Source organism: Mustela putorius, unplaced genomic scaffold (assembly GCF_011764305.1).
Source record: "Mustela putorius furo isolate JIRA1106 unplaced genomic scaffold, ASM1176430v1.1 tig00000224_pilon_pilon_pilon, whole genome shotgun sequence".
Classification (NCBI taxonomy): Eukaryota; Metazoa; Chordata; class Mammalia; order Carnivora; family Mustelidae; genus Mustela; species Mustela putorius.
The window spans coordinates 10334785-10362543 of record NW_025421321.1 but is presented as its reverse complement, the minus strand read 5'-3'; the positions used below and the strand labels follow the sequence as shown (position 1 = coordinate 10362543).

Below are 27759 nucleotides of genomic sequence, written 5' to 3'. Positions count from 1 at the left end.
GCTGGATGAGAAGGGAAATAGGTGGAACCTGAATTAAAATGTATCAGGATCAGTGGCTGGAGGGGTCCTATGTAGCTGAGGATCTATTATTATTCTGTGTGAGCATGTGTGTGCACTACTTTAATCTTAGGCCTACAAATTTGCAAATAAGAGCTTTTTTCACTAACACCCTAATATATATCAGATACCAAATGCAGATGCTTCATATAAATTAAGTTAGGCCTTAAAAGAGCCCCATTTCAGAAGTAATGTATACAGTGCACCAGTAGAGAAGGGGGTCTCAGAAAGGTTAGGGACTAGCTTCAAGCCACAGTGGCACCAGGACCTCAAGGCTGGTAGTTTTCAATGTGCTGCTGTTGCTTTGTTAACTTGTCGCATTCCTCTGCTTGGGCTGCTCTACATATTTCTAACAGTTACATCTGGGCAAGTCCTAGACATCCTGCCTCATCTCCCTTAAGCTTGTGTGAAACAAGCTATGGGTATTGCTGTCACTAAGAACTAGGAGTTCAACCTCGGGGACACAACTGTGTTTGAGACACTCAGTAACAGAATAGCCAGCAGAAACAAGTTTAACTTAATTCACAGTAAGTATTATTAATGACATCTGTGTTTTAGATGGTTAGTTTATGGCACCATTTTCTTGTAGAGTAAAACAACTTGCTTTATTTGGCATTATGTTACCCAAGGCTTCTATGCATACCTAGATAGCTGGTGGTTCATGTTTATGATAATGCATGTGAGAAAGTCTAAGCTCATGAAGCAGTTTCTGCATCAAAGAAAGAATGAGTTGTGACTTTTTATTTTACTTAGTTTTGTTATATTCTAATTTCTACACAATGGCAATCTATGCAGAGCTTGCCCTCAATCATTCACTCATTCATTTGTTCATTTACTCTTTCATTCAGCACGGATTTCCTGAACTGCTATGTGTTCTGGCCCTGGAAATAGAGTGAAAACAAGACAGGAGGTTGTCTCTGTCCCTAAGGAATTTACACGACAGTGTCAACCTCAACACACTGCTTCATCACATAGTTCTATATCAGAGAGTACCAAACACGGAAGTGAACCAAAGGTTTGTGTTACAAACAGTGGTCATAAAGACATGCATTTTACTGTCTGAGAATAAACCCCCTCCAGGCCCACCAGCCCAGACAAGCATGGGTGCAACAAGGCAAGAGGCCAAATGTTATTCTACTGTTAACAAGAAGAGAGAGCAAACACAGTGCAGCAGACCTGCAGAGGAACCGCCAAAGGAAACTGTCACACAGACTCAAAATCACCCACCATCATGACATATGGTGCATAGTACAATGATTCATTCCCATGATGAGAGCCGTGATTAACCTAGAGTTTCAGGATGTATGCAATTTAAAAAAGCAAGTATGTACATAGAATGATTTACAAAGATTTCAATTATAAAAACTTATTTTAACAAATTTTGGCAGTAAACGAAGTTATAATTATTTAAAAATTCACATACGTATAACATCTCCTTTACCATATCAAATTTTTTTATTTAAAGATTTTATTTATTTATTTGACAGACAGAGATTACAAGTAGGCAGAGAAGCAGGCAGAGAGAGAGGAGGAAGCAGGCTCCCCGCTGAGCAGAGAGCCCGAAGCGGAGCTCAATCCCAGGACCCTGGAACCACGACCTGAGCCAAAGGCAAAGGCTTTAACCCACTGAGCCACCCAGATGCCCTACCATATCAAATTTAAAATTAATTTTACTGGGCATTTGTTTTAAAAAAACACTTAATCCCTGAGCGCCTGGGTGGCTCAGTTGGTGAGGCATCTGACTCTGATTTCAGCTCAGGTCATGGTCTCAGAGTCTTGAGATTAAGCCTCACATCAGAGCCCATGCTCAGCGGGGAGTCTGCTTGAGACTCTCTCTCCCTCCACTCTCCTCCCCCAGTTTACACCCACGCAAGCACACACACTCTTTTTCTGTCTCTAAAAATAGACAAATAAATCTTTAAAACACCACTTTGTCCTACTTAAAATATATTGAGTATAATCTCTAGAAGTAATTAAGGAAAATATTATTAGTATTATTTTATAGATTAAACTCCCCCCCTCCAAGAAGTTAAATAATTTGCTTCATGGAAGGTTAGTGGCACCAGAGCCCAAGAGAGTTGATACATATCCACAATTTGAAAAGTTGATCAGAAAGCCTTTAAAAGCTTTTAAGTGTTATTTTTTTGTATTTATCATACGTAAGGTATGGGTTTAGCAGTTTATTTTTGAGTTAGACATAACTAAATAGCTTCCCTCCATGGAATCTCAAGTGTTACCGGCTTTGATTACAGACAAAAGACACAACTGATAACACACCAAAACAATCTCCTAGTAGTCAAAACTGATCAAGTCTTTGATCCTATGCAAAACTGAGTACTACAATATGGCTTCCCCTTGAGATGAAGTAAAGGACAGAATCCTTAGCACATATTAAGTGTGCCATAATGTTATCTCATCCCTTTATGATTAACACCTGGTGAGGACTCAATATTGTTATCTCAACTATTTATAACATTGTAGGAGCTCCAATTATGTTACCCGTTTTCAATGTATCTCAACTACAATTCATGCCTAAAAATTTCCCTCAAGTTTAACTGCTTCTGTGTCTAAACTTCCCTTTTCTCTTTTTGAGAAATCAGAGAGGAAAAGACCTCTCTTTGACTGAGAAATCCAACTTTCTTTAGTAAATGGGTTGTATAAGCAAAGCCAACCCCAGAAATGAGCATCTACTGAGGGATGAGAAGAGGGGCCGAATGGTCCTGTTGTTTCAGAAGAAATACTTACTTCTGAGAGTTTTTCTTTACACAGTGGACAGTGTGGGGCGTGGTCAAGGCAGCGCTCAAGGCATTTCAGGCAAAACATATGTCCACATGGTGTAGTAACAGGCTCAAAAAGCAACCTGGAAAATATATCTGAGTTTTTAGCCGAAAGTGTCCAAAAGAGATCTTCAAATAATCTATTTATTTTCAAAGAATTCCTTAAGAAAATTCCCTCATGACTACAGAAATTACTGATATCCATTTTCCATTGAGATTTTCCTTATCAAATTTTTAGAAAATAAATCACTCATTACTAAGGTATACATAATTTCTCTGATAATAAAAAGCCCATTATGGTTAGGATATCCAATTCAGAAAGGATGAGCTTTTCAAAGAGTTACACAGGTTCTTTGTCATCTTACCTCATGCAGAGGGCACACTCAAAGTCAGTTACATCTATGGAGAGCTCTGGACTTTCTCCTACGTTAGAGGTCATGTTCCTTTGAGGTGAGGAATCTGCCTCTGAAAAAGTTTAAAATGCTATTATTAACATTGCTCACCTGGACAAGAACATGCAACAACTGCATTTTCTCTGGCTAAAATGTGTCACACCAATATAACAAATCATGCTGGGTAAGATGTTTCCTATCAGATTAACCATAGACAACAATAATTTATCTGGACCGTAAGCATGAATAAAATTTAAAGTTTTAACTCAATTTTCCCTATTTCTGACTATTAAGCCTTTGTAGGCTTAGTCATTTTAAATTGTTCTATCATCATAAAGCTGATCTATTCCTTTCATTATTCATTTTAAACTATCTGTATAATTTTTTTTAATATACTGAATGTTAACTAACAGTCTATCACTCTGGAGTCATACAACTCCATGACAAAATCACTTGCTGACCTTTCTTGGGTACTTTCCCAGGGCCATTCAGCTCATGCATGTCCTCCAAATCATCTGGAAACTGTCTCTTTAAACCGGTGCTGGGTGCTACTGGAAGGATGCTCTCTAACACTTCTTTATCCTCTTCAAAGTGCAGACCCAGTATAAAATACAAAACTGAAGAATTGGTATTTCTAAACACATCAGATTTCTCAGATGCATTCTGTTTAAATAGGAAAAAAGAATCCTGAGTATTAAGAAATCATAGCATAACAGAAAACAAGAATCCTGTAGTGGCCTTTCTTAGAAATCTCTGGAAAAAAAGAGGGCTTATGCTCTTCCTTCATGATAGGTTTCATCTGTTAACTTTGAAGATGAGCTTTACACTTCCCACGGTTAAAAAAAAAAAAAAAGAATAATTCTTTTTGAGACAGATTAACTGAACATCAATCTTTGTATATTCAAATCACCCTTTTGCTTTCTTTTCTCCAAGCCAAAATTAACGAGTCTCCTGATGCCTCGGGTTCTCAACATGTGACGTCCTGAATGCTTCTACATGTTTCTTTCAGTTGTTTTCATTACTTCCACCAACTTCCTTCAAAAGATTCAACTTTCAGGTTGAGGAGCTAGAAACCAGTCTTGAGAAGTAATTCCAACTAACATAATGCCACAATCTGAATAACTTATAAGTGTTCAAAATTACAAATTACGTAAAGGTTAATCAAGGTAATATTGACAAACACACATGTTACCTTAGAACCCCCAGCACCGCTGCCTTCTTCCAGAAGCTGGGTGTTTACATGGCTGGCACACTGAGCTTTTAGCCTGCTGTTCAATATTCTGCTTTGGATGGAAGATGTCAAATTCTGATGCGTGTTTTCTGAAGCTGGAAAAAATACCTCACACATTACCTATAAAATTTCCAAGAAGAAAAAAAAACTATTTTAAAACTCTTGAAAAATACATAATATACCTTAGAGATCCAAAGGAAACTGTAAGGCCAAGTAGACCTAACACACTGAAAAGAATAATTGCCATATTCCAACTGCCACTATTTCAAAACTCAAGTTTCTGAAACTATAAAGCATTGATGAGGCATGTTATCTACCAGTCCCTTCCCAGCTTAGCCTTATCAGTTACAAAATATGAACATTACCATTTCTTCCTGCTGGGTCCTTACACACCTGCTACAGAAAATCACCCCTAAAAGTCTCATGATTAAGAGAGAAAATTAGAGGTTCAAAGGTTGCAAGGATCCTAAATTAAATTCGAGTTGTGATCACCCACAGGACTGAGATATTTCTAGAACACCGCTCAATGTACAAGAGAACCACAAGAGCCACCCAATAAAGAACTTTAAGGGAGACCAGATGAAGAGCTATAATTCTAGTTCAAGAGCCATGAACTAGCCTTTGGTGGTGGTGGAAAGTAACTGCCAGTCACTTGATTGTCCTGCCAAACCTCATGGACTCAGCTGAATCCAAAGGCTAAGAGAGGTACAAAGGAGAAACAGAAACATAATAAAGAACCTGCCACTGTTCTTCATGTGACAGGTCAGTGCATCCGCACCCATGACCCCTGTATAAAGAAGGAACAGCACTCATTAGGGACATCAATGTCCCCAGCACTGGCTCTGAGGGGCTCCAACAAAGCAGCAGAAGTCTGCCCAGGAGATGACCGCATTTCATGGGCATCAACAGGCTGGCAGTGTTCGGGCACTGAGATAGAAGATACCTACCACTCACAGAATGCTACAGGGAGAAAGTATCACCCACAAAGACAAGAAGCACCTCAAGCATCACCAGACCTGGACTGTGGCACTGAGACCTTTGTAAATCTGCTTAATTTTGAGTTCAGGCTGAGTTTCTTAAGCTGTTATAAGGAGCAGTTGAGATATGTTTTAAGGTTCCTGTGAAATTTGCAGGTGGGACAAAGCAGTCAGGGATAGAAAAGCCAATGTTAAGATTCAGTATTATTTTGACAAGTTGAAACAATGGCCAAAACCCATAAGTGATCATTTGACAGCATTAAGAAAGACCAGTGCCCTGCACAATACAAGGATAAAAAGTATTGCTAGAAGGTTCTCACAGAAAACAAAAAATGATCTAGGTGTTTGGGCTAACTACAGTTCCTATAGGAGCCAAGAGTGTGATGGTATTAGCCTAAAATAAAAACCAAACACAAACAAAAAAACATACCTCATGGTATGAACAAAAGGGAAACATATCTGTCGCTGTCAGATGTGGATGCTGGGGGACACGAGAATGCATCCAAAGGAGGAAACCTTTTAACCTTGTAACTATTGTAAGGCCTCTTAAACATAGGGTGGATTCCCACAGTAAATGTGACTCGGTGACCTTTAATATGACTGGGTTAAAGACCTGAATAAGAGAAAAGATATTTCTGCATCATACTGACTAAGCGTGGCTGAGAATTTTAAGTCAAACTTTCCAGCTGAACTGGTATATTTTGTATATTATCACAATGTCTTTTATAGGGCTCCTATAGAAACTAGAACGCTTGAAATTACAACTCTAAGAAAACTCACTCTGCTTCGCCTAGCCTCACACATCAACCCTGCCTCCTTAGCTCATGTCATTACTTCAGTGGAGCAGGGAGTGTACTAGTGCTATCTCATGATACGTAGTGTTTTATCCCTGGATGAACATTATCAAACGTGTGAAACTCATCATTAATCCTTGTGTTTTTAATCACATTGTCATGAATATTCAGAACTATATTTTTTGTTTACCTGACATTCAGGAGTTACTCAGCATGGACATCAAGGCTATAAATGAGACTTAAGAAAGAAATTCATTTAAAGAAAAATCACACCTTCTGTGCTTCTTTCTTCACTGAGTTACATTCAGGATTTAAAGCAAGGCAGTAGAGAAACTCCTTTAATGCTTCCTTACTTCTTCCCAATCCAGAAAGAGCCTGAGCCTTCATATGATGTCCCTGGATTCATCAAAAGACAAGATATACATTTTTTAAAAGTGTGATAATATAATTGCATACAAAGAGCCCCAGAAAAAAATCATTAGAACTACTGAATTTTCATATCAGCTAGAATAAACAAAAACCCACCCGGAATGGCTCTAGGTCTACTACCCTGGAACTGGAGCAAATCCGAGTATTTCATAAACACAATCTATAAACAGAACACAGAAGTCACCAGACCAGGAATTTGAGCCCAAGGCAGTTTCAAGGGCCATGCTAAGTAAGAGAGAAGTGGCTATCTACCAATTTTAAAGATACTCAGTCATCACAGATCACAACCATGTTCCTGTGTTTCAGGAGCATAGTCTTGTGAGAGAAGACCAATATGACCAGAAATAGCTATAACATAAAGCATATAATACAAAATACTACAACAGAAATAAACAAAATACAATATGGATCAGTATTTTCCACCAGAAGGTTTTTTTTGTTTTTTGTTTTTTTGTGGTGAGTGCAGTGTTTTCTCAAATCATTGTAAATACTGTAATTTGTTTTGTATTGTCAATACTGTAATTTGTCAGTTCATATATTTCCATTTGGGTCAGTCCTGATCATGCATTTTAGTCTTTTTCTTCTTTATTTTATTGAATTTTTTTTCTTGTTAGTCCCTGTTTCTTCATTCTTATTTTTAAAAAGATGTGCTGTTTCCAACTGGTTTTATCTCACATTGAGTCAGACCCTTGACCTCATAGAGACTTCATTGCCAAATGGAAGACTTTTTGGGTCCTTCATCTACGTAAGGGGGATCTATTTGAGAGGTTTGATTTTCAGGTATATAGTAGGGAAATCAAGCCTTAGGCTGGAAGCCCCATGTATCAGGATTTAGAGGGGCTTACTTAGGGGGCCGGGGGACCTCCTGCATGCATTGCCAGCCATACTTTTCCCAAGCAGTCTGTCCAAATTCTTTGCAGGAGGTGGGGGTGGGGCAATATGATTTATTTATTTTTTAATTTTTTAATTTTTATTTATTTATTTATTTTGCCCCACTACTGTTCTGCATGGCAGGATGAACTGGTGTTTCAAGCAACCCACCTTTCTCATTCCTTTCCCAAGAGCTTAAACTGAATCTTCTCTGGAGTTTGTTTTAGGACATGAGGTCAGCTCCCATTTGAACTATTTGAACTATAATGTTCTCTGTTTTTTCGTCCACTTACCTGCATCCCAAAAATCTGCTGAGCTTTCTCATCCCATAAATATTCCCTATTCTCTTCCGTGGTAGACTTATACTTGCTTATACTTTCTTGCTGCCACAGTTTTATGGAGGTGTAATTTATATATAATAAAATTCACCAATTTTAAATGTATAATATAGGACTTTTGACAAATGTACACAGTGTGTAAGTACAACCACAATGATAACGTAGCACATTTCCATCACCCCAGAATGTTCTCACATGCTCTTCAAAGTCGATCCTCACCTCTTTCCAAGTCTAAGAACCACTGATCAGTCACTACAGTTTTTTTTTTTTTTGAGAATTTCACTTAATGAAATCACACATGTATTTGTGTGCCTTCTTTCATTTTAATGCGATGCTTCTGAAGTTCATCCACATTGCTGAACGGATCAATACTTCATTATTCCCTATTACCAAGTAGGTGTCAATGAATGATTATACTAAAATCTGTTTATTTATTTATATTTTTTAATTTTTAAAAAGAAATATTATTAGTTTCATAGTATTTCATTCAGGCAAGTGAATTATATGGTGAACCAGAAATTTTTTTTTTTTTAAAGATTTTATTTATTTATTTGTGAGAGAGAGAGAGTGAGAGCGAGCACAGGCAGACAGAGTGGAAGGCAGAGTCAGAGGGAGAAGCAGGCTCCCTGCGGAGCAAGGAGCCCGATGTGGGACTCTATCCCAGGACGCTGGGATCATGACCTGAGCCGAAGGCAGCTGCTCAACCAACTGAGCCACCCAGGTGTCCCGAACCAGAAATTTTTAAGCTACCTGATACTTGCCGGCCAGTAACCTTACTCAGATGGCAGTTATGATAGGTAATGTACATAGTACAGCTTACCTTGTTCATCCCCTCAAAATGTCTCAGAATGATACATTTTGAGAGTTAAAGCAAATAGGAAAAAAAAAATACTGTCATGAAGCCCAAAACTAAGAATTTAACCTCCTCAAAATGATAGCTGAATTCATTTTTTAATCCAGATTTATTGAGGAACAACTGACAAATATAAATGTATATAAAATATAGCATCCATCATGATGATTTGATATACACATACACAGTGAAATGATTCCCACAATCAAGGTAATTACACACCCACCACCTCACATACTTAACTTCTTTCCTTCTTCCTTCCTTCCTTCTTTTGCAGTGAGGATCTACTCCTGAAAAATTTCAAGTATGTACTCTTGAAAAATTTCAAGTATGTAATACTGCATTATTAATTATAGTCACCATGCTGTATATTGGATCCTCAAAATCTCCGTACCCTTTGACTTACATCTCCCCATATTCCCCTCCCTCCAGGCCCTGGCAATCACTGTTCTGTTCTGTTTCTAGGAAATTACTTTTTGTTTGACAAATACTATACAGTATTTATCTCCTGTCTGGCTTCTTTCATTTAGCACAGTACCTGCCAGATTCATCCACATTATTGGAAATAACACAATTTCCTTCTTTTTAAAGGCTGAATAATATCCTGTGTGTGTGTGTGTGTGTGTGTGTGTGTGTGTGTGTGTGTGTGACACCTTCTTAAATTGCCCACACTTAGGTTGTTTCCATATCTTGGGTACCGGGAATAATGCAATAATGAACATGGGAGTGTAGCTATCTGTTAACTAACTGAGTATAGCTATACTGGCTTCATTCCTCTATATACCTAGAAGTGGGACTACCGGATCATATGGTAGTTCCATTTTTTACCTGAAGAGGGGCTGCATACAGTTTTCCATAATGGGTGTACTGATTTACATTCTCACTAACAGAAGACAAGGGTATCCTTTCCCCCACATCATTGCCCACATTTATTATCTCTTGTCTTTTTGATACTAGCCATCCTAACAAGTTGTGAGGTGCTAGCTCATTGCGGTATTGATTTGCATCTTTGATTAGTAATGTTGAGCACCTTTTCATGGACCTATTTGTTATTTGTAGATCTTCTTTGGAAAAAATGTCTAGTCAGGACCTTTGTCTATCTCACTATTCAATTTTTGCTATGGAGTTGGAGGAGTTCTTCATATATTCTGGATATTAGTCCATTCTCAGACATATGGTTTGCAAATACTGTCTCCCATTCCATTGCTTACCTTTTTAGTTTATTGTTTGCTGTGCAGAAGCTTTTAGTTTGATACACTCCTACTTGTTTATTTTAGCTTTTGGTACCTGTGCTTTTGGGATCACATCCAAAAAATAACTGCCAAGGCCAATCTCAAGGAGATTTTTCCCTGTTTTCTTCTAGGAGTTTCACAGTTTCATGTTTTACATTTAAGTCTTTAAACCAAGCACATTTTTGTGGGTGGTATAAGGTAGGAGCCCGGTTTCATTCTTTTGCATATGGATATCCAGTTTTCCTAACACTATTTATTGAAGAAATCCTTTTCTCACTTTATGTTCTTGGCACCTTGGCATAAGATTAGTTGATTACAAACGCATAGGTATATTTATAGCTTTAAATTTTGTTTTCTTGGTCTGTGTGGCTATTTTTTATGTCAGTACCATACTGTTTTGCTTGCTGTAACTTTCAACATAATTTGAAATCAGGAAGCGTGATGCTTCCAGCTCTGTTCTTCTCAAGATTGCCCTGGCTATTAAGGATCTTTTGTGCTTCCTTATGAATTTTAGAATAGTTTTTTCTACTTCCATGAAAAATCCCATTAGAATTTTTAAAGGAATTACATTGACTCTGTAAATTGCTTTGAGCAGTATGGACAATTTAACATCAACTCTCCAATCTAAGAACACAGGATACCTTTCCATTTATTTGCTTCTTCAACTTCTTTCAATGTCTTACGGTTTTCAGTATACAGGTCTTTCACCTCTTTGGCTAAATTTTTTGCTATTTTTTTTATTCTTGATGTTATTGTACATGGGACTACTTTCTAAATTTCTCTTCAGATAGCATTGGAATGCTGATTTTGTGTCCTGCAACTTTAGAGAATACATTGATTAGTTCCAACAGTTTTTTGGTGGAGTATTCAGGGTTTTCTATATATAAACCATGTCATCTGCAAGCAGATAATTTTACTTCTTCCTTTCTGATTAGATACTTTTTATTTTCTCCCTTTTCTTGCCAAATTGCTGTGGTGGGGACTTCTCCAGTATTATGTTGAACAGAAGTGGTAAGAGAGGGCATTCTTATCTTATCCCTGATCTTAGAGGAAAGGCTTTTAAATTTTTACTGTTGAGTATGATGTTAGCTGTGGGATTGCACATATAACTTTAAATATGTTGAAGAATATTCCTTCTACACCTAATTCATTGACAGTTTTTATCTGATAGGATGTTGAATTATGTCAAATATTTTTCTGCATCTATTGAGATGACCATATGATTTTTATCCTTCATTATGTTAACGTGGTGTATCACATTGATTACTTTGCAACAGTAGAGTCATCCTTGCATCCCAGCAATAAATCCACTTGATCATGGTATACAATTATTTTAAGATGTTCCTGAATTCTGTTTGCTAGTATTTTGTTGAGGGTCTTGCATCTATGTTCATCAGAGATATTGGCCTATAATTTTCTTTTCTTGGAGTGTCTTTATCTGGATTCAGGATAAAGGTAATGTTGGCCTCATAAAATGAGTCTGGAAGTGTTCCTTCCTCTTGAGTTCTTTGAAGAGTTTGAGACACATTGGTATTAGTTCTTCTTTAAATGTTTGGTAGAATTTACCTGTGAAACCATTTGTCCTGGGCTTTTATTTTTTGGGAGATTTTGATTACTGATTCAATCTCCTTGCTCATTACTGGTCTGTTCAGATTTTTTATATTTTCATAAGTCTTAGTAAGTTGGACGTTTCCAGGAATTTTTGCCCGTTCTTTGAAGTTATGTCAATTGCTGGCATATAATTATTCAAAGTCCTTTACAATCCTTTGTATTTCTGTGGCATCAGTTGTAATGCTTCCTCCATTTATAATTTCGTTCTTTTGAGTCATCTTTTTTTCTTAGTCTAGCATAAGGTTTGTCAGTTTTATCTTTTCAAGAAACCAATTCGTAGTTTCATTGATCATTTCTATTGTCTTTCTAGTCTCTATTTTGTTCCTGCTCTAATTTTTATTCCTTTTGCTAAATTTGGGCTTAGTTTTTTTTTTTCCTAGTTACTTGAGGAATAAGATTAAGTTGCTTAAAGTATTTTTTATTAATGTAGGTGTAAACTTCCCTATTAGTACTGCGTCTGCTGCACCCCATAAGTTTTGGTATGTGTGTTTCCATTTCCATTTGTCTCAAGTTTTATTTCTCCTTTGATTTCTTCTTTGACTCACTGGTTGTTTATAAGTCTGTTGTTTCATTTCCACATATTTGTGAATTTTCCAGCTTTCTTCCCGTTACTATTTCTAGTTTCATGACATTTTGTCTGGAAAGAATACCTGATTTAATTAATAAGAAGATTTCAATCTTCTTAAATTTGTTAAGACTTGTTTGGTGACCTAACATATCAACCATCCGGGAGAATGTTCTGTTTGCTCTTGAAAAACAATATATATTTTGCTGCTCTTGGATGGAATATCCTATATGTATTTATAAGATCCATTTGGCCTAAAATGTAGTCCAAGTCCATTATTTCCTTACTGGTTTTCTGACTGGACAAGGTAGATCCAAGGGGGAAAGACTTTCCTCTAAAGTTGGCTGCAAGGGCACAGGCTGGCTAGGGTGCCGTGGCAGTCTCCATGCAGATCTGGCAATGGAGTCCAACACTGGTGAAGGCTGTGGGAATACTCAGCACCCAAGACCGTAGGCATCCTGTGGGTGTCTGTGATAGCAGTGATGGCTAGGGCCGTTGGAGTCCTTGGTGGTAAAGCCTGCAGGGATCACCCTATTCTATGTTGTCCATGGGTGTTAAATTCTAGCCAAGAGGATCCCCTTTGGTGATGGTGTGCTGGCATTCACAGCAGCAGAGAAGCTGGGGTCACAGGCTCAGTGATATGCAGAACTACCTCAGCCCATGGTCTGGGTCACAGACTCCCTTAGCTCTGATGACATTATCTGAGGTATAAGAGTGTGTGCAGATCACCTGTGGAACTGGCATCTGGGTCTCTGGACCTTCTTGCAGTGACTTGAGTTTAGGGGAGTGAGATGCCTCAGCAGATAGCCTAGTGGTAACAGGGCAAAGAGGTATCCCAATTCAGGACCAAGGGGGTGGGGCACAGAGCAGCAGCTATATGGCCCCCAGTGATGGCACAACAGCAGCTACATAGCCTCAACTCAGGACCAAGGGGGTGGGATACACAGCAATGGCAGCCTGACCCAATGGTAGCAGGTCAAAGTCATCACTTCGGACCCAGAATGCAGGGTGCAGAGCAGCAGAAGCTCAGATTTGAAATGGTAGGTCAGTGACAAGGCTTAGGACTGAGGGGGTTGGCCACAACACAGAGGCAGCTCTGCTTCCTGTAGATGGTGAGGCCCTGTAGCATTCTAGTCCTGGAGAGCAGGGCAGTAACTTGGACTCCAGCGGGCAGGTGTCACCACAACAACAATGCTAGCCCTGGGAAGGAAACCCTGAGGCAGAATTCTGGGCAGCTCCATCAGCAGGGTTCAGCATTGGTTCAAGAGTATTGCGGTCCTCAATAGCAAAGCCTGCAGAAGCTCATGGTGATGACAAGGATTAAAAGAGTCCTCTGGTTCTCTTTACCCCATGGGATGAAATTCCTCTGAGGGGATTCTTCTTGCTGTTGAGCTGCTCTGGACTGGGAGATGGAGTGACAGAGGTAAAATACTTCCTACACTTTTCTTTGAGGCCATCCTTAGCTCTGGGGCTCTACAGAGTTTCTGCTGCTGCTGCTTTACTGTAGTCCAGAGCTGTTTTCATTGCTTTATAGTTGTTTATTTATTGTTTTTGTTGATTTTGTGGGGGAAATGAGTGTTGGGACCCCCCCGCCCCAGTCTGCAATTTTTTTGCTGACAAATGTTCTGTTAAATGTTGATGGGGGCCTATGGATTATTTTCAGTCTTTGACTATTACGAATTAAGCTGTTATAAATATCACATTAACATCTTTTTACTTCTCTTGGGAAAATATCTAAAAGCATGATTGTTAGGTCACATTAGAAGTGTATGCTTAACTTTATTTTTTCTTAATAAGTCTTTTTTTAAAAAAAAGATTTTATTTATTTATTTGACAGAGATCACAAGTAGGCAGAGAGGCAGGCAGAGAGAAGCAGACTCCCTGCTGAGTAGAGAGCCTGATGCAGGGCTTGATCCCAAGACGCTGGGATCATGACCTGAGCCAAAGACAGAGGCTTTAACCCTCGGAGCCACCCAGACACCGCTGTATGCTTAACTTTAAAGAAACTTCCAAAACTGTCTTCCATTGTGGCTGCCCTATTTTGCATTCCCACCACATTGTATATCCTCATTCACACTTGGTATGATCCATCTTTTAAGTTTAAGCCATTTTGGTGGGTATTTAGTGGTATCTCCTTGAGGTTTTAATTTGCAATTTTCCTAGTGACTAATCATGTGGAGCCTCTTTTCATGTGTTCAGTTGATATTCCTATGTCTTGTTTAGTGAAGTATCTGTCCCTGCCCATTACTTAACTGGGTTATTTACTTTATGACTGAATTGGTAAGTGTTCTTTATATGCGCTATATATGATATATGGTTTACCAGATATATGTCTTACAAACATTTTCTCCCATTCTGTTTGCCATTTTGTCTTTGAAGCAACATCTTTTGAAGAAAGGAGTTTTCAGTTTTGATGAAGACAAATTTACCTTTTTTTTTTTTTTTTTCACAATTTGTCCTGTGTCCTGGTTAAGAAATCTTTGCTTTACAAAAAGTGTCAGAGATTTTTATGTTTTGATTCAGATATGCTATGGTTATAGACTATATGTTTAAGTCTATGCTTCATTTAGTGTTAATTTTAATATACAATATAAAGAGAGGGTTGAGGTTCATTTTTTTTGGCAAATAGATATTCAATTGTCTCCTACTAAAATCATGAAAAATTATCCTTTCCCTGTAGAGTTATTTTTGCACTATTGTAAAAAACTAATTCACCACCTATGTGTAGGTGTATTTCTGTACCGTCTTCTGTTTTAGTAATCTAAACAGGTCTCATTACTGTAGCTTTATAGTGAGTCTTGGTATCAGGTAGTGTCTTTCCTGCAATCCATTCTTATTTGTTTAAATAGTTTTGGCTCTTCTGTCCCTTGTATTTCCATAAATGTGCGGAAATATATACAAACATAAATATATGTATGTTTTAAAGCCAATTTGTCAAAATCTGCAAAGAAAAATACGAGAATTTTAATTGGGGCTGTGTTGTTTTTATTTGGGGAATCTGTCATCTTATTAACATTGAGTCTTCTGATCCATGAACATTGTCCATATTTATACTTATTTACTGATACTTAATTTCTCTCAGCAATGTTTTGTAGTTTTCAGTATACAGATCTTGTAGGTACTTCATTAACTTTATCCCTAAATATGTCATTTTTTAAAAACTACTGTAACAGTATTATTTTTCAAATATCATTTTTATAATTGTTTCTTGTTGGTGAGTAGAATATGATTAGTTTCATTTATGCATACCACCTCATATCCTGCAAGCTTTTTGTAAATTTCTTGAGATTTCCCAGCAATTATATCAACTGTGAATAGACCGTATTACACTTTCCTCTTTCTTATTTATGTCTTTTATTTCTTTTCTTTTCTCTTTTTTTAATCTTTGTTTTTTGTTTTTGTTTTTGTTTTACCATTCTGTCTAGGACCTCCAGTACCTTATTGGTAAGTGGTAAAAGCAAACACCTTTTATTTTTCTTGGTCTTAGCAAAAAGGCATTCCATTCCCTACCATCAAGTATGATGTTTTCTGTAAGGGTTTTCATAGATAATGGTTATCAGACTGAGGAAATCCCCCATTTCTAGTTCATACAAAGTTTTTAACATGAAGGGCATTCAGTTTTATCAAGTGCTTTATCTTCTTCATTTATTGCATTTTTTTCATTCTGTCAATACATACAAATTTATTTTCAAATGAGATAATGAGAGATATCAGTTTAAATTTTTTTATATTTTTGCCTGTTATTTTTTAATCATAATAATGCTTTTCTCATAAAATAAGTGTTACTTCTTTTTCTGTTTTCCAGAAGAGTCTTGGAAGGACTGACATTGTTTCGTCCTTAAATGTGTGATAGAATTCACCAGTAATTCCATCTGGTCATGATATCTTGTTGGGGGGCGGTGGTTAACTACAACTTAGAGTGATAAGTTTACTGAGGTTCTCTATTTCTTCTTGAATGAATACTGGTAGTTTGTATCTTTCAAGGATTTTGTTAATTCTAGGTTGTTGAATGTATTGGTATAAAGTTGTTCATAAAATTGTTCCTTTTTTTTTACTCTTTTAAGGTCTGTGGGATCTTTAGTGATAGCTCCTCTTATTTCTGATATTAGTAATCTGTATCTTTTCTCTTTTTTCCTGATTAATCTGAAGTATATCAATTTCACTGATCATTTCAAAACAATAGGTTTTGTTTCATTGGCCTTTCTTTATTGTTTTTCTGTTTTCTATTTATTGACTCTTAGCTCTTCTATTTCTTTCTTTCTACTTTTATTTTAATTTGCTCTTCTTTTCTTAGTTTTTTAAGGAGGAAACAGATCACTCTTTTGAGACCTTACTTATTTAATCATTTACAATTGTTATAAATTTCCCTCAAAGAATTGCTTAGCTGCATATGACTAATTAGATGTAATGTGCCTTTATTATCAATGATTTCAAATAGTCCCTAGTTTCCTTTGTGATTTCTTCTTTATTCCATGGATTGTTTAGAGGTAATCTGATTAAAACAGGTATCTAAGGATTTCCTGAATATTTTATTGTCATCAGTTACTCTTTTCATTCTATTATCAGAAAGCATACTCTTCAAGATTTCAATAATTTGAAATCTGTTGAGACTTATTTTACCAGCATAGGACTTTATGAGCATTAAAAAGCACAGGTATGGGCGCCTGGGTGGCTCAGTTGGTTAAGCAGCTGCCTCCGGCTCAGGTCATGATCCCGGAATCCTGGGATCAAGTCCTACATGCGGTTCCCAGCTCCACGGGGAGTCTGCTTCTTCCTCTGACCTTCTCCCTCTCATGCTCTCTCTCACTGTCTCTCTCTCTCAAATAAATAAATAAAATTTTAAAATAAAATAAAAAGCACAGGTATGCTTACCCATTTGGATAAGATCAAACTTACCACATGCCTACTTGTATTTCTCATATGGGCAAATATTTTGTTAGTACTGGTTTATCTCCATTTGCACCAAAAGCTTTGAATCAGTATCCGCCATGATGGATGGCTTGAAAGGACAGGTTTTGCCTAGATAAAACACATTGGTATAGGAGTCTCCAACTGAAAACTCAAAGTTGGTTCTACAAGTGCTTCCGTCATCTCAACCACAGTTAAACACTTCATCCTTCCCTCAGTCCTTTCAACTTACTTTCTTTCCAAAGTCACTTCTGCCCTAATCCTTTAGGTATAGTATTAACCTGGAAACAAATTTCTATCCTTCATTATCTTAAGTTGATTTACTAGGGTATACTTCTATTAACGTTGTTTTTCACTAGGCACTTACCAAGAATTGAGGTCCACAGATTTGCAATAAACCCTAAAGGCATAATCCAAATCACCAAAACTAGTTACTCTTTTTCTGGCTCTCTTACAGTTAAAATTACCTATGTAACTTTGTAATATCTAAGTCTATCTTTCACCACAGAGACACTGCCAAGTTTTTAGCTCAAAGAATCAATACTGTGGAGAAGAAACAAGCTTCACAGGATAATACAGGTCTACTGTCAGTCAGAAATACTAAACTTATAATTCATAACAATTAAGGCTCAATCATTACTGACAGAAATTAACTCAGAAGATTAGTAGATCAAGGAACAGGAGAAAAGTTATCAGAAAAAGGAGGAGAAAGTGTTTTTAGTGAAGCAAGCAAGCAAAAAAACAGATTTCTGGGCTTAGTCCAACAAACATTTGTTTCCCATTCTTGGGCTAATCCCCAATTCCAATTTAACACTCAATCTAAGATGAAAACATTTTGTTTTAAAGAGGGGAAGTTTGGATAGAAGGAAGGAAAGAAGGGCATCTTTTCTATTAAGATGAGTTAATGCCTCTTCAATGTTTCTAAAACAAAAAAAAGTAATACAGAGGAACAAAGTATTTTTACGTACTAGCTAATACAGCATGTGATCCACGTTAATTTCATTACGAGTTCCTTAAAACCTTAAAATCTCTTTTGGGTTTTATAAATCCAGAGATTCATGAAAAAGCTACAACTATCATTGTTTATCTTTTTAATCCTCAGTGACAACTTAAACTATATATATATATATTTTAAGATTTTATTTATTTATTTGACACAGAGAGAGATCACAAGTAGGCAGAGAGGCAGGTGGAGAGAGAGAGGGAAGCAGGCTCCCTGATGAACAGAGAGCCCAATGTGAGGCTCGATCCCAGGACCTGAGCTGAAGGCAGAGGCTTAACCCATTGAGCCACCCAAACACCTCTCAGCTATCATTTTTATATTAACAAAGTTTATTTTGTGTCATCACAGAAAGCAATATTAGACCTTTCCCACATAGGCTAAAATTATCCCAAAATACATACAAAACACTTACCTTTCACTAACAACATATATATGTTCCATGCATATTAGGGCCCAACTGTTAATCATGATTATTATAGGAACTTACTAAAGTGTAATTTTAAGCATTTCCCCTTTACTCACAAATTTATCTAATTTTATCATTGTGTTTATATCTTCACTTATTAAAAAGTCATATTATTCAGCTAAATATCTCCTAAAAGTAATCAAAGTATTTTTCTTTTTTAATTATTGTGTTATGTTAGTCACCATACAGTACATCATTAGTTTTTGATGTTGTGTTCCAAGATTCATTGTTTACATATGATACTCAGTGCTCCATGCAATATGTGCCTTCCTTAATACCCACCACATGCTCACTCATCCCCCGTCCTCCTCCCCTCTAAAACCCTCGGTTTGTTTCTAAGAGTCCACAGTCTCTCATGGTTCATCTCTCTCTCTGATGCCCCCTCCTTCACTTTTCTTGTCCTTCTTCTAATGTCCTCCATGTTATTCCTTATGTTCCACTAGTAAGTGAAACCATATGATTATTGACTTTCTCTGCTTGACTTATTTCACTCAGCATAATTTCCTCCAGTCCCATCCATGTTGATACAAAAGTTGGGCATTCATCCTTTCTGATGGCTGAGTAACAGTCCATTGTGTGTATGGACCACATCTTCTTTAACCATTCGTCTGTTGAAGGACATCTTGGATCTCTCCACAGTTTGGCTATTGTGGCTATTGCTGCTATGAACACTGGGGTGCATATGGCCCTTCATTTCACTACCTCTGTATCTTTGGGGTAAATACCCAGTAGCGTTTCTTAACTAAATCCATTTCGGAGACTTTTTGGTCTTTTAAACTGAGTTGGCTTATTACGAAGTGGATTGCTACATTTAGACTACTATCATGAAAGAAATGAACATTGTGTGTAGGTACTTAATCACAATCACTAGCTTATTCTTAAGAAAATCCCATAAAATTACATTTATTATCTCCAAAGCCAACAAATACCTTAGTCAAATACCTTAGTTAAGAGAGGTTCATTCTGACAAACTGCATTGGCATCCTGGAGAGCCTGCTCGTAGTTCTTCATGGTTAAATATAACTCTGCTCGCAGCAGCAATAACGAATTATCTCTAGGAGCTGAAAGACATGGGCAATAGAAAAAAATTAAAATGACTACATTTAAAAATAAATCTTTAGGTCACTAAAAAGTATTAAATTAAATTGGAAAATAAACATAAAGGCAAAATAAATCTTTCCTCCCTCAAATCATATGTGGTTGGTTTAATAGCTTGGTAAGTATACTTTACATAGCTTCTCTCAGGAAAACAGAAAGCGTATCAACAAGACTTCAAAATGCACCAAGAAATACAGACTGCTGAAAACACACTAGGCATAGCATAATCTACAATAATTAGTAAATGCTGAATCATCTTAATGCTATAACTAGGCCTTAAAAATGAAGAGTTAAAATAACTTTCTTGAGGGGTGCCTAGGTGGCTCAAAGGGTTACACATCTGCCTTCAGTTCAGGTCATGACCCCAGCATCCTGGGATTAAGCTCTGCATCAGGCTCTTTGCTAAGTGAGGAGCCTGCTTCTCCCTCTCCCTTTGTTTGCTTGTGCTCTCTCTGTTAAATAAATAAATAAAATCTTTAATAAATAAATTTCTTGAAAGTACACAAGGAAATTCATACTCAAGAAACAAAAACGCATAATTTGTTTTCTTCTACAACTGCACGGATGTGGACTTACCATCATAATTGTATCTACAGTACGTCCTCTTAAGTGAGAAAAGAAGGGGAAAAAAACCTTTCTCAAACAGAAGAAAGCTTGAAAACTGCTCGTATGAGACTATGGGGAAACACCTACCTACACAGAAGTCAAAAGTGACTGTGAGCTGATGTATGGTACATGAAGTCCTTGATTTGGCAAGGTACAATGGGAAAGTGACAAAGCCAGAGCTCATGAAAGGAAAACCATCACAGCCATTTTCATACTGATGGACCTGGTTCAGTCTATCTATACTCATCACAGCATCTTTGTTATAGAGCAACAGCATGCATTTTAATTGACAATAAATATTCTAAGTACCTAATGTGTTCTCATTTCTCTACCTAATACCTGTTTCAGTTTGCTCCAAATCCTAGACCCTGACGCTCAATCAAACTAGGCACTTGTTACTTTCCAAATGCCACCATGTCTCCTCTTAGTTTATGCAGGTAAGTGAGCAAGTGTACATAACAAACTCATGCAAAAGGATATTATATCAAGACATGGTGGGACTACTTATGACTGTGTTATTGCTACATATGTGTGATATAAGATCTGACAAGGAAAAAAAGTGGAAAAAGAGGAAAGAAATGGCAGAAATGGAGAATCTAGCAAGAAAAGTTGAATCTTTTAAAATAACATTGACTGGTTAGAGTAAAGATCAACAACTTTTTTTCTGCAAAAAGCCAAACAGTAAGTATTTTAGGTTTTGTAGGCCAGGAAGAAACTTAAGGCTATTGTACACGTACTTATATAACAAAAGAGAAAACAAATTTTCACACAAAATTTTTTATTGACAAAATTTAAAAATAACAGTAATAATTTAGTACTTTTTTGTTAACATTGGTCTACTAATTAGAAGAATGGAATTCTTTGGGAGAAGGGACATTTCCTTAAATTTCAAAGTTGGTGTTCCCTATAATCAAAATAAATTGAAAATGTTCATGTGTTGGTTATGATCTCTAATGAGATTTTATGTTTTTCATCTTAGAATATGAAATATGGATGTCAATCTACAAGCATATGGTTTTAAAATGAGCATTTTGTTGCTTAGAAGTTCTTTATAGAATTCTATTAGATTCTTCTCAGATTTATCTCTGGAGTATGTCATTATACAGTAAATATAATTACAGATTAATCATTTCCAACTGAAGACTAAGTGAAAGTTCCTCAAATGCACAATTAAATTTACTTTCAAATACAGAAATAACCTGTAGAGATTTTGGAAATCTCAAAAAAAAAAAAAAAAAAAGCCTGCTAGAACTATAGTTCGAACTTAAATACTCATGCTGCAAATGGGGTGAGACTGAAGATCTCTCACTTTGTTCCCACTTTGCCAGAGTTCATTCTCTATACTCTTCTAAACAACCATATTATGCGCATGGCATGCTCTGGCATGTTAGGTTTTATTTCTTGCATTTCTTTTTACTTCCACATTGCTGTAACAGTGGTGATAGCAGACATTTTTCTCTTATTCTTGAATTTAAAAAAGGACACGTGGAATGTTTTAACATAAATTATGTTTACTGTAAGCTCCTGACAGAGAATATTCATCAAATTAGTTACATTTTTTTCTATTCCTAGTTTTCTACGAAAGCATTGTAACAGTATGTGAGAGGTTCCTTGGGAGTGTATCTCCTTAAATCTGTCTTTATAGTGAATTACATTGAATAATTTGTCTAATACTGAAATTTATTAAATCCCTTAAATTCTTGGGATGAGCTCATCTTGACCTTCGGTCTTACTGTATGGCTGGATTCAAATACTAAGAAATTTAATTAAGATTTTGGCAACTCATGTACATACGTTAAGACTAGCCTATAAATTTTCCCTTAAGCTTTACTTGATTATAGTATCAAAACTACATTAATCTTACAAAATTAAATGCAAAATATCCCATATCTCTCTATGATCTGAAATAAGATGAAAGTTAATCTTCCTTGACAGTTTGTGAAAACTTGCTTGACCAGTGTCTTTTTCAAGAGAAAAGCCCTGAGTAACACTTCTATTTTGTTTATGATTATTGGTCAGTGTCAGGTTTTTACTTCTTCTTGGGTCAATTATGATAATTTATAGTTTCCTCAAAATTGTCCTTTTCACATAGACTTTAAAATCTGATATATTCTTTTATAACTGCAACTATGCTTTTTCTTCATCACATTTGCCAAACATTTCTTTTATTGGTCTTTGTAACCAATTTCTGACTTCTTAGCCAACTCAATTTTTTTTTGCTTTTTGTTTCACTCATGTTTTCTGCATTATTTCTTTGCTTACATTTATGTTAGCTTACTTGATCTTGACAAAATTTTTGGAGTTAAAAACACTCCTCATTTACCTTTATTTTTAACCATTCTTTTCTAATGAATACATTTAAACCTCTACTCTGACACTTTTTTAAATAAAGATTTTATTTATTTACTTGATACAGAGAGAGAGAGAGAGAGATCCCAAGTAGGCAGAGAGGCAGGCAGAGAGAGACAGTGAAGCAGGCTCCCTGAGCAGAAAGCCTGATGCAGGGCTTGATCCCAGGACCCTGAGATCATGACCTGAGACGAAGACAGAGGCTTAAGCCACTGAGCAACGCAGGTGCCCCTCTACTCCTCACATTCTAAAGTCTCTTTTTACTCAAGTCCAAAACAATCACTTCCCATCCAGGGAATCAAACCATTTTCTTTGTTGACTTCCACCATTTGGCAATCCATTTATGAAGCTAGAACTTCATAATTTAATCTTTTAAAACATTTCAAATCAATCTCTGTACATTTCCTAAGCATTAGGCCTTAAGTTTAATAAAACTGAGGGAATTTTTGGAGGAATCACAAAAAATAAGGAAAAGGAAAAGCAACTTAAAATTCTTTGTGTGGAGACAGCTTATGGAAGAAAACTGCATGTGCACACCTTCCAAGAAACTGACAAAAATATCCGAACAGTTGATCAGTTATCCCCTGTATGAGGAAAGGAGTCAACAAGAGTACGGTTTGAGAGCCAGGCTTTGTAAGGCAAAGAAGAGAAAGTCTACTCTCTACATTTGTGTTTAAGGTTAATCAAAGACTGTTCTCCAACTGCAACCCAGGGTCATCATCATGCTGGGATCTAGAGTTACCACCCTAAGATGTGTCAAATGAGTAGGCAGTGATGAGAAGGAGAGAACTCCACAAGTGTTATTTAGGAAGAGTTGAATGAATTGATACACAAAGCAATGACAGCTAAGTAGTGGTCGTGGTGAATAGAAAGAATAAACGGCAGTACTCCTCATGGGTTGTTCAAAATGATGTAGGACTTACAAAGTCAAGGCTACAAATCTTAAGTGTGTATCTTGAACTTTTATATACATATACACCTGAGTGATCACTATCCAGATCAGGGCCTAAGAAGCCTCCTTTGCATACTTTCCAAGGTGGTACACCTTTCCTAAAGGTAACCACCATTCTGACTTCTATCACCATGGATTACTTTCACCTGCTTCTAAACTTATACACAAGGTTATATGAATAGAATGTACTCTTCTGTATCTGTCACTATCATTTTCTGAGATTCCTCCATATTGCTGTATGTCTGTTTCTTTAAAAAAAGACTGCTGCATAATACACTGTATGACTTGATTTATATACTCATTCTACTGGTGGGTTGTTATCGAAATATTTTTGGCATATATTTATGTGTATATATATATATATGTGTGTGTGTGTGTGCGTGTGTATATATATCTGCCATGAAGATTCTTACAGATGTCTTTTGTTGGCATAAGCATTAATTTCTACTTGGCACATACTAAAAAATGGAAATACTGTGCCAGAAGTTATGTTTATGTTTATCTTTAGTAGGCACTCCCAAACATACTTAACTTGCACCAGTTTTCATTCCACCAGCAATGTAAGAGTTTCGATTGCTTCCAATACTAGATACAGTTACTCTTTTTCATTTTCAGGTATGATTTAAATCTGCATTTGGTAAGTAATTACATTGGTCACCCTTCCATATACTTATTGCCCATTTTGATATCTAGTTTTACAAAGCACCTGTTCAACTCTGCCTATTAGACAGACTTCCTTTTTTGCTCTTGAAGTACACACATTCTTTACAGTATTCTGAAACGACATTCTCATTTAGATACATATTACAAATACCCATCACCTTTTTACTCTTTTCGGAAGTCTCTGAGGAACAGAAATTATTCATTTTAATTAAATCAAATTTATCTATCTTTTCCTATATGGTTATGATTTTTGTGTCTTAAAAAGTATCACCTACCCTAAGTTTATGAAAATATTCTATGATTTCTTTTAGATAATCTGATTATAATTTCCATGTGTGATGTGCAATGAGCATCTAGGTTCATTTTTTCCCAAATGGATAAGCAACAGACTAAGACTATTTTTTTTTTAATTTTTTAAAAGATTTTATTTATTCATTTGACAGACAGAGATCACAAGTAGGCAGAGAGGCAGGCAGAGAGAAAGGAGGAAGAAGGCTCTCTTCAGAGCCAAGAGCCTGACGGGGGGCTCAATCCCAAGACCCCAGGACCATGACCTGAGCCAAAGGCAGAGGCTCCAACCCACTGAGCCACCCAGGCACCCCTCTTTTCTATCTATCTATACTTGGGCCAATACAACTCTGTGCTAATTTCTGTAGCTGTATTATACTAAGCCTCTGTATCTTACAGTGTCAGTTCTCCAGCTTTCTTATTTTTTTCCTCATTATTGCCTTGGCCATTCATCAATTTCCACCCAAACCATGAGCTGAGATTTTGACTGAGAATTCACTGAATCTGTGGTTCAATATGCACAAAACTGACGTCTTTCACTTATTTAATTTCTCGAAATAAGTTCTTGAACAACTTTCAGGTATTTCAAGATCTACTCTGATGATTTTTTTGATTACATAATTACATAAGTGGATTTTCTATTCTTTTTTATTTTACTAAGTATATATAATTACCACTGATCTTTCTGTATTACCTTCTAGTCAACAATCTTGATAATCCACTTATAATTTCTAAGAGTTCAAATGTTCCTCTGAAGTACCAATGTACTCCAACATGTCATCTACAAATAATGTTTTATTTTTCCAATCTCAATATCTTTTTTCTCCTCGTTGCACCAGCTAGAATCTTAACACAATTCAAAATGGCAGCGATGGCAGCAAACACCATTGTCACCTTTTCCTTCAGTGGGAAAACAGTCAGTATTTCATCATTATGATGGTTGCTTAAGACTTTTTTAAATGTAAATTCAATTTAGTTAACATACAGTGTATTATTAGTTTTAGGGGTAGAATTTAGTTATTCATCAGCTGCATATATTACACATATCAAGTGCTCTCCTTAAGGCCTATCACTCAACTATCCCTTCCCCCACCCGCCTCCCCTCCAGCAACCCTGTTTGTTTCCTAGAGTTAAGAGTCTCTGATTGTTTGCCTCTCTCTCCATTTTTATCTTATTTTACTTTCCCTTCCTTTCCCCTATATTCATCTGTTGGCTTCTTATATTCCATATATGAGTGAAATCATATGGTATTTGACTTTCTCTGACTTATTTCACTTAGCATAATACCATTTCCATCCATGTCATTTGAGATGGCAAGATTTCGTTCTTTCTGATGGCTGAGGAATATTCCATTTCATATATATACATCTTTATCCATTCACCTGTCAATGGACATGTGGGCTCTTTCCATAGTTTGGTTATTGTAGACATTGCTGCTATGAACAGTGGGGTCCATGTGCTCTTTCAAATTACTATTTTTGTATCCTCTGGCTAAATACCCAGTAGTGCAATTGCTGGGTCATAGGGAAACTATATTTTCAAAGTTTTGAGGCATCTCCTACTGTTTTCCAGAGTGGTTGCACCAGCTTGCATTCCAACCAACAATGTAAGAGGGTCCCCCTTCCTCCACATCCTCGCCAACATCGGTCGTTTCCTTAGTTGTTAATTTTAGCCATTCTCACAACTGTGTGGTATATCTCATTGTTTTGATTTGTATTTCCCTGCTACAGATTCTTGTAGATATTCCTTAATATATTAAGACGGTCCCCCTGTATTCCTACTTTCCTAAAAGATGTTAACACAGGTCATATGATTTTTCTTTATTCTATAGATGTATGAATTACATTGGCAGATATACAAGGATTAAATGAAAACTTTATTTGATTATGATGTGTTTTAAGTGTACCACTGGATTCAGTCTGCTAATATTTTGCTTCCCAAAGGTAACCATTGCTTATAATATGCTATAGTAATTTTACTTATAATATGCTATAGTAATTTTCCCTGTTTGGATTTTCAAATAGAAATAGACAGTAGAAATGCTTTTGAGTCTGGCTTCTTTCACCCAACATTGTGTTTGTGATTTCTTCACATTGTAGTGTGCAACTGTAGCTGGTTTACTTTCTTTCTGTATAGTATTTCAAAAGACATCATAATATAGTCCCTTACTGCATTCTTATTGGCCATTTGGGTTGCTTCCCCTTCAGGGCTATCTCTACTTAAAGATATACACTCTTGCACATTCTTGTACATTCTTTCAGTGCACATACATGCAAACCTTACTGAAACTGCTCAAAGGACCTATCTAACATTTCAAATACTACCAAACAATTTTTCAGGTGTATAATTTGCAGACCATCCGTAGCATATGATAGTTCTCATTTTCTCCATCATCTCCAACAGTTGATATTGTGATCTTCTACATTTCCAGCAGCTGTTTTCTTTGTAATCTTTAAGATTTATTTATTTTAGAGAGAGCATGAGCAGGGGGAGGGGCAGATGGGGAGAAGGGGAGAGAGAGAGAGACAGAGAGAAGCAGACTCCCCACTGAGCAGGGAGCCTGCCACTGGGTATGATCTCAGGACTCTGAGATCCTGACCTGAGCCAAAATCAAGAGTCGGCCATTTAACTGACTTGGTCACCCAGGAACCCCAACAACTGTTTTTAAAAATTCTATACTTCTATTGTCTAAGACAGTAGCCACTAGCTACTAGTGTGGCTAGCAGGCAACAGAAATGGGGCTGGAGCAACAGGGTAACAGAGATATTTACTTTTTAATTTCAACTAATTTAAATTTAAATTTAAAAGCTGAAACTTTGAATTTGGAACAATTTCAGTATGACAATCCACTTTTTCAACTCTAAATTCTATGAAACTAAAATATAAAGGAAGTATTTCTGATGAAAATTTTGTATCCAAATTGGGGTAGGCAGCACATGTAAAATACACAATGCATTTGAAAGGTTTTTTAAGTAAAATCTCCATTTTTTTTAACATTGAAGGTATGTTGAAATAATATTCTGGATGTATATGTTTTAAAAATATTAAGATAAATCTCATCTGCTTCTATTCACTTTTTACATGTGGCTAAAAGGAAATTTAAAACTACATTATGTGGCTTACACAGTATTTCCACTGGATAGTGCTGCTCCATGCTACATATACATAAACAAGATAGATGAAAATTCAAAAATAATCAGCCTGCTAAGTGTGGATATATTGGCAGCAAAAATAGTACAGAATACTTGTTATATAACGCAATTTCATTGCTGTACTTAATCCCCCAGTTTAAACACAGGT

General features: G+C 36.5%; 1 protein-coding gene across 1 annotated transcript in view; it reads right to left on the bottom strand.

The window, feature by feature from the left end:
- LONRF2 (LON peptidase N-terminal domain and ring finger 2) overlaps positions 1-27759 on the bottom strand; it is a 46008-nt gene that overhangs the window by 16749 nt on the left and 1500 nt on the right. Inside the window, exons 2-7 of the mRNA XM_004753021.3 lie at positions 19446-19564; positions 6502-6624; positions 4419-4577; positions 3688-3889; positions 3200-3299; positions 2803-2917 (exon numbers count right to left, since the gene is read on the bottom strand). Coding sequence (XP_004753078.1) covers positions 2803-2917; positions 3200-3299; positions 3688-3889; positions 4419-4577; positions 6502-6624; positions 19446-19564 — 818 coding nt within the window. The remainder of the gene's footprint in view (positions 1-2802; positions 2918-3199; positions 3300-3687; positions 3890-4418; positions 4578-6501; positions 6625-19445; positions 19565-27759) is intronic.